General features: G+C 33.0%; 1 protein-coding gene across 1 annotated transcript; it reads left to right on the forward strand.

The window, feature by feature from the left end:
- The first annotated feature begins 3,931 nt into the window (after nt 1–3,931).
- Nucleotides 3,932–8,295, forward strand: LOC104814022. Its single transcript, XM_019202533.1, has 4 exons — nt 3,932–5,054; nt 5,168–5,356; nt 5,453–7,764; nt 8,269–8,295. Exons 1-4 carry the CDS (start codon nt 3,932–3,934, stop codon nt 8,293–8,295), a joined length of 3,651 nt encoding a protein of 1,216 aa, XP_019058078.1.
- The last annotated feature ends 5,380 nt before the right edge of the window (nt 8,296–13,675 follow it).

Consider the following 13,675-nt stretch of genomic DNA (forward strand, 5'->3'; position numbering starts at 1 on the left):
TGTTTGAATTTCACTGCTTCTTTTTATTTCTATCAAGATTATGACGAATCAAGTACCACTACCAATTACTTTCAAGTTCTCGGACGTAATTGGCTATACTTTGGCAACCCTCAAACAAAAGTGGCCTAACTGATACTGAGAACCCTGCATTGGCAACCAACACAATCAACTCAATTATCATTTCCATTAGCAATATCAAACGAATCACTCCACAAAGGGTTGGTGTCTTTCTCCTATAACCCAGAATTAACATCAGGGTTTAGAAACTTAGTTCGCAAGCTGCAATATATAAAATGGAGAACAACTCATCATCCATCACATACCGCCTTCTCCTTGGCAACCACTTTTACTCATTTCTCCAGGTCCTATAACCAACATAATGAATAAAAACCATTTGCTATAACCAAATCTGAAGCGCGATCACAACCAAGCAAGTAAGTGAATACTACACAACCACGGAAGTGGTGTACATAACCACCAAGAACACCATATATGTATGTAATTATGCACATATTAGAGATACGTGTATGTAATTTACATATTATGTGTTTAAATATGTATATAACTTTTGTTTTCTAATTGGAGAGAAAGAGAATTCCAAAAATGACAAAAGTAAATCTAACACCAAAAATATGAATCCTCATCGCCTACGGCCAACCAGCTTCAGTACTGTAGTAACAGCGGCGGAGTCCCCAGTGACCGCAGCAGCTTCTCGCTGGTCAAACTCCCGCTTGACTTTTCTGCATACGCCAGTAGTTCCGCGTTACGCAAATAGAGAGATAACAAGATTTGCTGATTATGCCTTTAATCTGAGGAGGAGTACTTTTTTTAAAGCTGTCTACTTTTGTAATTCTATATGTCTCACTCTGGTAAAATGGGGTAACGCACTCATAAATTTTACGACATTTATGTTGGCTCCAATTGACAGCAATAATGTGGATTAAAATGAGACATAATTACTTTGAATAAAATAACGCTACTCAATTATAATGCTGGCTACAATTGACAGCAATAATGTGTATTAAAATGAGACATAATTACTTTGAATAAAATAACGTTACTCAATTATAATGCTGCTTGGAGGTTACATATCCCGAAGACAAATACACTCCTCAATCCAATCAAACAAACTCCTAAATTGTTGCAATCACATAAAAACAATTAGAATAATAATAAATCATGATTATTATTTATTACATACACTTATTATTTATAAGTACACCAAAACCATTTCTCATGTCCTTTGTTCAAAGCTTCGATAAACAAAATATTTACAAACAATTCAAAAACACTTCCCCAGTTTGGGTGCCATTTGGAATCCTCATATCTCTCTTACCCCCAGGTTAGTTTGTAAAATCACATCAATTTCAGTTCTTACTTCCATCGAAACAGCTGTACTTTTTTTGGTATATCACACATGTTATTTTGGGAGAGTACCGATTGTATATTAATAATAACAATTACAGGTTCCAATTGTATTGGCCTATTGGGATGTTCCCTTTGAAAAGAAATAATAGAATACAATCTATTAAAAAATTTAGGTAGCCTTAGCCGGTTTGATATATGGACTTCTATAATGTTTTTTTTTTTAAATATGAACTTCTATTTGATTTATCACCTCCATTTGAAAAAAGGGTTCAACCAAGAATAATATTAGGAAAAAACAGAAATATTCTACAATACCGACGAATATGATTGATTTCGTGTCTCCTCACATCTTAAAATGTTTTGGCCTATTTCATATCCCTACCAATAACATATAACATCTCATAAAGTATTGCATAAATCTAAAATGCCAAACCCACTATAATGTAAATCCCAACATCTTATACGTATATATATAATATAACCATATCAACGCATATTTTGCTCTGTTTTTATAATTTTGTTATGGTGGTAATGAACGCACTACTTGAATATGTACAAATTTCAAAATTCAATTATTCAAATACGAAATGGAATTAAAAAACACGTTATGCAATTCAGTTTTGGAAATGAAAAGTTTAGGAGTTTTAAAAGTGTGACGCATATTTTAAAAATGAAATTTACCAAAATCCCCGTAATACGCGTAGACGGACGGTGTGTACTTTTGTCAAACAAACTCCGAAACATTTGAAACTTTTAACGCGAAATGGTGATCTGGAAATGTTTTTAAATTATTACACAATCCAATTTAAAAAAAATATCGTGACGTACATAATTTATTATTAAAATATATCTGTAAATAATAAACATTTTAATTTCCAAAATACATTAATACTGTAACCAATAACTATATCCGCAGATACAAAGAATCTTCCACATTTTAGCATTCAAAATTTAATATAGCCGTAAAGAAATTATTTAATCAAGCCTCGCAATAATCATTTGAATGTTTGACAATTTCATTTAAAAAAAAAATTATTTTCATATGTTTATACATTCTCATTTGTATGTATTTTTGGTAATTGAATTTTTATAACAATACTATCCATTATAGATTGTATTAATAGTTTCGATAATTTTATTTTATAAATTGTATAAAGTATTTAATAAGAAACTTTGTTGCGTAACTATATGGATAAGCAAGATCGTGAACTTTGAAAACACTTATATATAATTTCATCTAATTATATATCGCATATTTGCTGTATTGGTTTAACCCTAAGAGATAAAACATGGTTGATATTACAGCATTAGAATTGTTTTCAATTTCTAACAATTCCTAAGTACTTTCGAAATTTAAATGTATAAAATTCGTAGTTTGACTATTGCCAAGATGCGCAAACCCAGAACAAATACGACACACAACCGTGCAGAAATAGACAGCGTCAAAGAAGGTATGGTCTAATTCCAAATATTATTTACCATTTATACCGGCAACTTATGTTTCCAACATTATTATAAATAGTTGTTATTCCAATTTTTTGGTTTATTTTTCCCAATTATAGGTTTTTGGGGGGATTGTATTAATCAACGTCCATGGCTTGCTGAGAAATATCGGTCAACCGGTAAAGTTATACAAGAATCCGCTGCCATTACGGAAAGAAAGGGTAAAAATATAGTGTATATATATATATATATATAAGATTGTGCATTAAAGTAAAAAAAAAATTACAAAATTATGCATAACCTATTAATTGAATGATTTTTTAATGATTTTTTAATTAAAATTGTCTAACTTCATTTGCAGTACAATGTGCAAAGAATCGCTCTATAAGACGAGCGACCATATTAGCCAAGCATGCACTCCGTCGCGCAAAAGGTATGAAATTTACGTGTTTATCCCACTTATGTTCAAAAGAATTGTAGACATAAAAATTATTATACAAAACAACACACAAATGAATTAATGAAATTTACTCCGCATTTTAAAATCACAGATAATTACAACACATTCCACCGTAGAAAACATAAAAAAACTTGAGAAATATATTTTTAAGGTATAAGTTAAACAAATAATCATTGTATATAAAAATAGATTTAAAATAATATAACACGAATATTCTCGCTAAAATACATTTACTCAGCTGGTGGGAAAATGTTCCCATCCTAAATTTATTAATAGAGTTGCACATAACTACAAAATATATCTCGGGGAATGGACAACAACAAATTCAATAACCACAACCTTAATAGCAAGACAAATACCATTAGTCATAAATTATTGTATTACATATATATTATTTCAAAGCAATATATGCATAATACAGGAAAAAACGCTCAAACATGTTCTACCAATGGTGATCTCCTACATTGTCCAAATTGTGATGCATTAGTCTGGCAAAAAGAGAGTATTCGCCAGGAGGGACGCAAAGGGACTTTTTTGTATAACATATGTTGTATGCAAGGCAGAGTCAAACTACCACCAGTGCCTGATCCTCCCGAATTCCTTGATGAGCTATACAAACACTCTACTGCATTTCGTACAAATATAAGAGCGTACAATTCAATGCTTGCATTCACATCAATTGGTGCAAAAATAGATCACTCGGTAACATCAGGGAATGGTCCATATGCGTTTAGAATCCACGGGCAGAACCACCACCAAATAGGATCTTTACTACCAGTGGAAGGGAAGCCACCCCAGTTTGCACAGCTTTATATATATGATACTGCAAATGAAGTTCGCAATCGTTTGAGTACACTGAGTCGGACATCGACTGCTGGAGATTTAGATGGGAAAATTGTAGCTGGTCTTATTCAGATGATGGACGATTTCAATTGTCTAGCAAAGATCTTTAGAAAAGCAAGAGACCGCTATGAATCAGGAGACATTCAAGATTTTAGAATCACTATTGTTGAGCAGAAAAGGCGTGGTAAGCAATACGAACTGCCAATCAGTGAGGAGATTGCAGGGTTGATCGTCGGTGACATGTCAACAACGACTGGCGAGCGAGATGTTGTTTTAGAGCTGAAGGCATCAAGCCGATTGCATCGAATAAGTGATCTCCATCCGTTGTTTATGAGTCTGCAATACCCGTTGTTATTTCCTTATGGCCAGTATGGCTTCAATGAAGAAATCCCGTATATAGAAGAGAGGAACAACATCAAGAGGTCATTTGTAACCATAAGAGAGTTCTATGCGTATCAAATACAAACAAGATTATCTGAAGGAATGACAATTGTCAAAGCAGGACGTCTATTCCAGCAGTATGTGGTTGATGCATACACTACAATAGAACAAGAAAGAATACGATGGACCAGAAATAATCAAAAGATACTAAGAGCGGATCTTTATAATAATGTCTTTGATGCAGTAGACAAAGGTGACATAAATGCTAAAGTATTGGGCAGAAGGGTAATTTTGCCACCCTCATTTACCGGAGGACCACGATACATGGTTGAAAAATACCATGATGCGATGGCATTATGCAGATGGTTTGGGAATCCAGATCTTTTTGTCACCGTGACAGCAAATCCAAAATGGCAAGAGATAACTGATCACCTTAATGCTTATGGCGGTGATTCTGCGTTCGACCGGCCAGACATTGAATGTCGTGTATTCAAGATGAAATTGGATGATATACTATCTGATTTCAGTGAAGGCGTATTCTTTCCAAAGCCAATAGCAGGTACAAACCAAAGCAAACTCTTCTCTTTAATGGTATATGACATAATATTCATAGAACATTTTGGAAAATGAATCTATTAACTTTGTGTACCACTTGTACAATAATATTTGCAGTGATATACACCATCGAATTCCAAAAGCGAGGTTTACCCCATGCTCATATACTTCTATGGTTGGAGCCAATCTACAAGACCCCTACTGCAAATGACATCGATCAACTAATTTCAGCAGAGTTGCCGGATAAAGAAACTGATTTCGAAGGATTCAAATTGGTTGAACAACATATGATGCATGGGCCATGCGGTTCACACAGACCACGCTCGCCTTGCATGGAGAAAGGAAAATGTACGAAAAAATATCCGCGATGTTACACTGAGCATACAACTGTTGATAAATCAGGATATATCATATACAGACGCCGGAATGACGTGACAAAATTTGTGATGAAAGGAGATGTAAGATTAGATAATCGTTTTGTTGTCCCACATAACTTACAGATTTTGAAGAAATACAAGGCACACATCAATGTCGAATGGTGCAGTAAATCATCAGCTATCAAATATCTGTTCAAGTACATCACAAAAGGGGTGGATAAGGCAACAATAATTATTCAGAAAGGTACGACCACAATGCAGAAAACAGATAAGAAGTCAGGGCAGGTGTATCAGAAAAATGAGATCGACGACTACTTAGAATGTCGTTACTTATCTGCATGTGAGGCAGCGTGGAGAATATTTTCTTTTCATATACATTATCAGAGACCTCCGGTCACACGATTATCGATACATCTCCCGGATCAACAAAGTTTGATATTTGATGATTCAACGAATCTACAAAGTGTTGTTTCACGACCAGGCACAAGGGAAACAATGTTTACTGAATGGATGAACACCAACAACCAGTATGAAGAAGCAAGAGGGTTAACATATGTAGAATTCCCAACAAAGTATGTATGGAATAACACTGGTAAATACTGGACTCAAAGGAAACAAGGATTCAATGTTGGTCGCGTTGTAAACATACATCCAGCTGCAGGGGAGCTTTATTATTTAAGGATGTTGATAAATATCGTGAAAGGACCACGAAATTACGACGAAATTTATACATTTGCCGGTGTCAAATACAATACCTTCAAAGAAGCATGCCAAGCTAGAGGTTTACTTGGTGGTGACAATGAATGGAATGAAGCGATAGAGGAGGCAGCAAAATGGGCAGGTGCGGCTCAATTGCGTCATCTATTTGTTACACTTCTCTTGTATTGCGAAGTTGGAGAACCGCATAAACTTTGGGATAAGTGTTGGAAGCCACTAGCGGAAGACATCCAACACAAGAAACAAAAGGAGTTCAGCTTCCCAAATTTATATTTGGCAGATAATGAACTGCAACAATATGCTCTTATAGAGATTGAGAAGCTACTCATGCAAAATGAAAAATCATTACGGGATTTTCCGAACATGCCGAAACCAGATAAAAATGTCCTCCGTCATATCGAAAACACTCTGTTGAGAGAGGAATTGCAGTTTGACGAGTCACGAGAGAAAGAAGAACACCAAAAATTGTTTCCTTGCCTGAATGAAGATCAAAAAACAGTGTACGATGCTGTAATAGATTCTATTGATAATGGAAGAGGAAAACTTTTCTTCGTATATGGAGCCGGAGGGACGGGGAAAACATTTTTATACAAAACAATCATTTCAAAGCTTCGGTCAGAAAAAAAGATTGTACTCCCGGTGGCATCGTCAGGAATTGCAGCACTGCTTCTACCTGGTGGGAGAACAGCTCACTCGAGATTCAAAATCCCTTTAAATGTTCATGACACTTCAACATGCGATATAAAGCAAGGGACTATGTTGGCAGAACTGCTAGCCAGAACAGAATTAATCATCTGGGATGAAGCCCCTATGGCACACAGACACACATTTGAGACACTAGATCGTACACTCAAAGATCTTATGTCAATTCACGATGAATCATCATCAGATAAGCCATTCGGAGGGAAAACTGTACTGCTTGGAGGGGATTTCAGACAAATATTACCTGTGGTTCAACAAGGAGGGCGCCCTGACACCGTCCTTGCAACATTAAGTCGTTCATATCTATGGGCAGCGTGCAACGTCTATATGTTAACACGTAACTTGAGACTTAACCGATCTGAAATAGAGTTTGCAAAATGGATATTGCAAGTTGGGAATGGGACAGCAAGGAAAATAGATGAAAACACTAACGCATCGACTGGGGAGAACAAAATTTTAATAGACGAGACCTTAATGCTCTGTAGCATGGGTGACCCGCTACAAGTAATTGTAGATGCTGCGTATCCCCGGTTCCTAAACTCATTCTTAGATCAAGCATATCTAACAGAGAGAGCAATCTTAACACCTAGAAACGAAACTGTGGATGAAGTGAATGCATTCATTCTCTCCAAAATACCGGGACAAGCAACAGAGTATCTAAGTTCAGACAGCATTGGCATTGATAACGCACCAGGAACTGATTGGCAAACCCTATACCCCGTCGAATATCTAAACTCCCTGGAATTCCCTGGATTACCGAGTTATCGACTACATCTAAAAGTTGGAGCCCCCGTGATGATGCTAAGAAACATCAATCAAAAGGAAGGACTGTGCAATGGGACACGGCTAATAATAACTCAGTTGGGAAAAAGAGTTTTGGAGGCAGAGATTATGATTGGGCCAAACAGTGGGAATAAGGTACTTATCCCAAGAATTATTCTCTCGCCAACAGATTCAAAACATCCGTTCACACTTCGAAGAAGACAGTTTCCAATAAGACTTTGCTACGCAATGACAATAAATAAAAGCCAAGGACAAAGTTTGAAACAAGTAGTCTTATACCTCCCACGTCCAGTCTTCAGCCATGGTCAACTATATGTCGCACTCTCCCGTGTTACTTCTGCAAAAGGATTAAAAATCCTAGATGATACGGAATACTCTGATGACAAATCTGCCATCACCAACATTGTTTACCCGGAAATTTTCAACGGATTACCAACACCATGAGGTTAGATTTAAATAACAAGAAACTTAATACCCATCATTTTCACACATATGTAAACAAGTACACGATAAAGTAAAATTGCGAATATGAAAGGCACCATATATATAACTGAAAAAAATCTGGTAATGTTCATACATCAATTAAAGTTTATCATATTGTCATTCTCATACTAATAATAATCTTTATATTTTTAACAGGATCATGCCATCGCGAATTATGTGTAAGTATATTTCTACTCCGTTCAAACCGATGTTTTTTTCCTCATTAAAGTAATGATCACATAGTCTATATTATACATAATGTCATTATTGATTAGATTAATCCCATCGTAGGAATGGACAAATCAACTCCAATCAGTGATATCAACCCATGCAAGTTTGGAAAACTCAAGACATCACAATCATGGATCAATCATGGTCAGATTTTTAAGGACGTGGGATGAAAGGAATCCTTTCAATGGAAATGAATATCGTGGCATCGGCTTCTTATTAATTGACAAAAATGTACGTCTTCCTTACCTTTTTAAATAACATTATTATTATCAGTAATGTGATCTTCTCCATTAACAACATTGCAGGAGGATGTTGTTGAAGGAAAAATATTGACAGCCCAATTTAAACATATCATAAACGAGGAAGATATATTTGTTATCAGCCATTTCAAGCTTATACACAATAACAACAGATACAAGTTAACGGAGCATAAATTCCGTATTTATTTTACGGAATATACTATTGTTAAAATGGTTGATTCCACCTCATGTGATATTATCAAAGAGAAATTCCAAATACGTTTATACACTGATTTAGTGGCATTGGCAAACAAAACGCAATATTTGCCAGGTACGTGTTATCATATAACGAACACCATAGAAATAACTCAAAAGGTTTATAATCAAGCTATGCTCTCATGTTGCAGATATCATTGGAGTTTTGGTTGCAGTTCAAGGACCAAACTTACATATGTCATCGTCAACGCAAAAAATAATCCTCCGGTTATTATTGAAAGAGTAAGTTTCCAACATTTATTTCCAGTGCATGATAAATTGTCTTATAAATTGAATATAATTAGTTTGACATATACAACACAGCAACAACATTGTCAAGCTTTGTATATGGGATGATCTCGCCGCACAACTACGGTCACAAATACACAGATTGAGTATTCGAAAAAGTATCATCGTCATTACTGGTGTAAACCCAAAGATTATCGACGGTAATTATTAAACACTCACACAATCATAAATACTTACAGTCTAATATTTAAGTACCAAGATCATTTTTATATTAAGCATACTAATACATTCTATATCTCAGGTGTTGTATCGCTTAGCACATCAATGTCTACCAAAATTTACATAGATGAAAACCTCAACGTCATCAGAACTTTCCGCCTAAGGTAAATACACTATACCATTATTGATACAAACTATATGAATCATATTTAATGAATGATTTAATTTATTACCTACCCACAATTTTTTCAGCAACCGCAAACGGAGGAAAACAATGGTACCGCACAACGTCCCAACATATCATCCCCATTGAACTTATACCTCATCGACGAAGCGATATCATTACTATATCATTGATTTAATTATGTTTTAAAACAACATGATTTAATATTATAAGATCAAAACATCAATACTTTTTTAGTTACGATATGTTCTTTTTTTTTTATATCTGCCAATTTAAATGTGTTTTATTGTGTTAGGACTTTTGCACCTGGTTTGAAAATCATATATCTTACATTTATAATGACAACACAAGATATATAAATAATACGCATAAGATTATATAGCTACGTACAAAAACAAAAATGCATATTAATGAAAGCCATCAATATAAGATGATATTACTTTATGATATACATAAAAAATATTTAAAATTATAAATCTAACTCAAACAAATTATTATAATATCATTTCTTTACTAAAATATATAAATACTTTAAGTATATATACGAATAATAAACCGCGCATCGCGCGGGTCTTACCTAGTTAAGAATAAATAATTAATGAACTCGTCTCAAGACTGAACTAACAACTATTATCATATTCACGCGGTTAACTACAAAAATGTTATAAAATGTTTCATTCATATAACTAAAATAGAAAATCCAACCTAAAATATAAAAATACACGGTATTCTATTAACGCATTGAATTTCCCCATAAAAATTCAGAAATCATTTAATAATAGTAATAATAATAATAATATATGATGAATAAATTTTAAGGTTCATATGTTATGAAAAAATATAAACAGAATCCGGAGTTGTAGGAGAAGTAAGCAATGACATGGCACGAGGCTAAGTGAGTCGTAACACGTGACTTAACGAAAACTTGGGGCACAAGACAGAGATTCCGCAACTTGTATTTGACTTGTCTGTTACCGCCGGTTCCATTTCCATGCAACAAATATATATATATTATAAAATCTTTTTCAAACACTTTGATTGACGTACGGAGTCAATTCACAACAATTAAAAATATTAATTTTGTAATTTAGTGAATAATCACAAGAGGGTGATTATGTTAACATGATTAATGTATTCTAATATTTATCACTAGCATTGAGAAAAACGTCCCAATTTAATATTTTAAATAATTAAATTCTCGTGCATTTTCAATGAATCTTGTTTTAAAACTTTAAAATTGCAACACGACAGCGATCACGATTCACGACTAGTAACTGGTAAAAATAAAATAAACAATAAATTGCATGTAAGAAATTGAACTCTTAATCCTTGCAACTCATATATATATATATATATATATATATATAGTATATATAAAGACTCACGCGCACGTCATCCCCGCCAAAAATATTCCTAATTTATGGTAGTCTTGAAACTTGAAAGTAACCGTGTTGGTAGGTAACTTCTGAGTTCTTCCATATTTTCCATTAAATTCCGGTTAAATGCTCAAAATATTTATCTATATATCTTTCTTGTCGCGAGTGTTTCTGCACAATTTCAGAATTTGTTTAGTTAATTATATATACTATAGCACTTTTAAATTTTCTTATTTGAAAAAGAAAATGAAGAAAACAAGGGACAAGAAAAAAATTATTGTGATCTAAATTTAGATAATTCAACGGGTAAAATAAGATGTAAAAGTTTATTTTATTTCGAATTCGAATCTCAGCAATATAGGGTTGCAGTAGACACGATTTGTCAATATCAATATAAGAAATATGTGGGACATGTTATGCCTTTATTGGGCCCTCATTTAACTGAGCCCATTTACTTAGTAACGTTGTATAATGGGCCCAAAATAAAATGATGCCGATATTTAAAAAAACACTAATTTAAATCAATTATTTACCTACATAAAGAGCTATGTTTATGAAACTATAAAATTTAAAGTATTTTATGAGAATAGATAAATATATTCTAAATATAATTGAAGATGGATAAATCAATAAAAATGAAGATTTTTTCTGTAAAAAATTGAAGATTTTTTAGATTGATGGCAGTTCACATTTTAATTCGGACATTTTTTTAATAATCATTTTTTGGACGATTTTGTTAAGAAAACTAAAAACAATTATACTGAAGTGAAAAGAAAAAAAGTAATGGAAACTTTTTTTTTTGTTCTTGTGATAACATAAGTTGGAATAAAATTAATTTTGCACAATATCTAACTATATATATATATAACCTAAAACCTTGAATTTGGAATCAAAATGTCACCAAGCGGTTGCTGAAAAAGGGGTTGCTTCATGGTTGTATAAACAAATAACGTATTATTTTTTTTTATTAATTCCTCAAAACATGAATAGCATAACAGAAATTTAATTCTAAACTTTAAATTAAATCAAATCAAACCAGAATATATTAGGGAGGATGACTGACGCATATGCCAGAAATTGTGATGCCACTAGGCAAAAGCCTTATCGAGAAAGAATCTTATCCTTTGTTCAGTGTTTACTTCTCTATTTTTTATTTGTATCTCGATGTCACTCCCCCACTACCCATTTAATTCACCTTATATATATATATATTTTTTTTAATCATGAATAATTATAGAAATGCTAATATTTTTATAAAGTTTGTTATGATATTAGAGTTTGAAGAGTCTTAAGAGTTCGAAGTGTATCTTATACACCAAAATATAAAACGAACCGAGGAAAACATGGGATTTCTCTTGAAATTATTTTCCTTGTGACAAATTAAAATGCTTAAAATAAAAATTCATAAAAATTATTTTTTAAAATAAACGAAAATAAAGAAAAATAAAATAAAATGTTAATGTTATATCCTAATCCTATACGCAAATTAAAGTAACTCGTAAATAAATATAAAGTTTCAAGACGGGAAGAAAAGCCCGTTGGGTCCCACATTGTCTAAATACAACGTGCCGAGACATCAATGGTATCATATGACACGTGGCGCAAACCCAGTGAGGGAAATGTAAAAAGCTCTGGTGAACGGTGAAATGTCGGATAAGTCCATCAACAAGTGGGTGTACACTGTAATGCCTTCTTATATATTGTCGAATTATTATAATCCAAATTTAAATAAATAACAATTCTAGATTTCGAGTGTGTGCACGCGTGTGTGTATATATATATTACTAGGGGTGGGCACGGGTCGGATACCCTCAATTTTTAGAAAACCCTGTCTCGTCTTCATTACCACGGGTTTTACAAAAATATTATCTCAATCTTGGCTTTATAAAATCCGGATACTTGTAGCTCGAGTTTAATGAGATTCTCGGTATTGTACTCGCGGGTACCCGGACCCATACGATTTATAAAATTTTGAACTATAAAATGATAGATATAGAAAATACAAATGAGAGAGGTCAAAGTATAAAGAGAAAAATTCACGATGAAGAGAGATGAGTAAAATTTTGAGAAAGAGATGAATGGTTGATTCGGTTACATAGAATGAGATTTGAAATGATAAAATTTTTGTATAAAAAGGTTTATAACATAAAAAAAAATTGAACTAAAATAAAAGTATTTTAATAAATAATAAGAATAATTTAGATAAAAATATTATAGATATAAAATATATTTTAGATTTTTAACAAATATACCGGATACCCCCGGATACCTTTTGAAAAATAATTAAACCCCCACTCGGACTCGGGAGTCGAAAACTTAGTCTTATTAATGCTCGATCTCATCATCGTTAATATTCGGGTATCCTTTATTCGGGTACTTGTTAAGCCGGGTACCTCCAAACCCCCGGATTACGGGTTAAAACGCCCACCTCTATATATTACGTATATCAAAGTACAATTCCTATATTTTTCTCGTACATTTCACTACAACGTGATCTCACGGAACAGATCGCACCAGAAAGAAGATTCATGCAATTATATAAGATTAAATAAACGATACAAGAAATCCATAAAATATTTTTTTAAACTATACTTTGTTTATTTGATAGGCTTTATTATTTACAATTTAGTCTAAAAATCAGCACCAATTGTTGCAGAATAAGTATATATTATATATAATGATGAACTTGGTTGATAAAATTTCAAAAACGTTGATTTGGTATCTAAAATCTGACAAAACTATACGTATATATATATATATATAGTATGATGAAAGATTTATTTAAATGAGGTATATTCGAATTAAAAATA

Source organism: Tarenaya hassleriana, unplaced genomic scaffold, assembly GCF_000463585.1.
Source record: "Tarenaya hassleriana unplaced genomic scaffold, ASM46358v1 Cleome20, whole genome shotgun sequence".
Taxonomy (NCBI): domain Eukaryota; kingdom Viridiplantae; phylum Streptophyta; class Magnoliopsida; order Brassicales; family Cleomaceae; genus Tarenaya; species Tarenaya hassleriana.

What these genes read in the sequence shown, in the direction of transcription:
- LOC104814022 (XM_019202533.1), top strand. Translation starts at nt 3,932, where the DNA reads ATGCTTGCATTCACATCAATTGGTGCAAAAATAGATCACTCGGTAACA. An exon ending in CTTTCCAAAGCCAATAGCAG is followed by an intron (nt 5,055 to 5,167) that starts GTACAAACCAAA and finishes TAATATTTGCAG; the next exon opens with TGATATACACCATCGAATTC. An exon ending in TATGATGCATGGGCCATGCG is followed by an intron (nt 5,357 to 5,452) that starts GTTCACACAGAC and finishes TTGATAAATCAG; the next exon opens with GATATATCATATACAGACGC.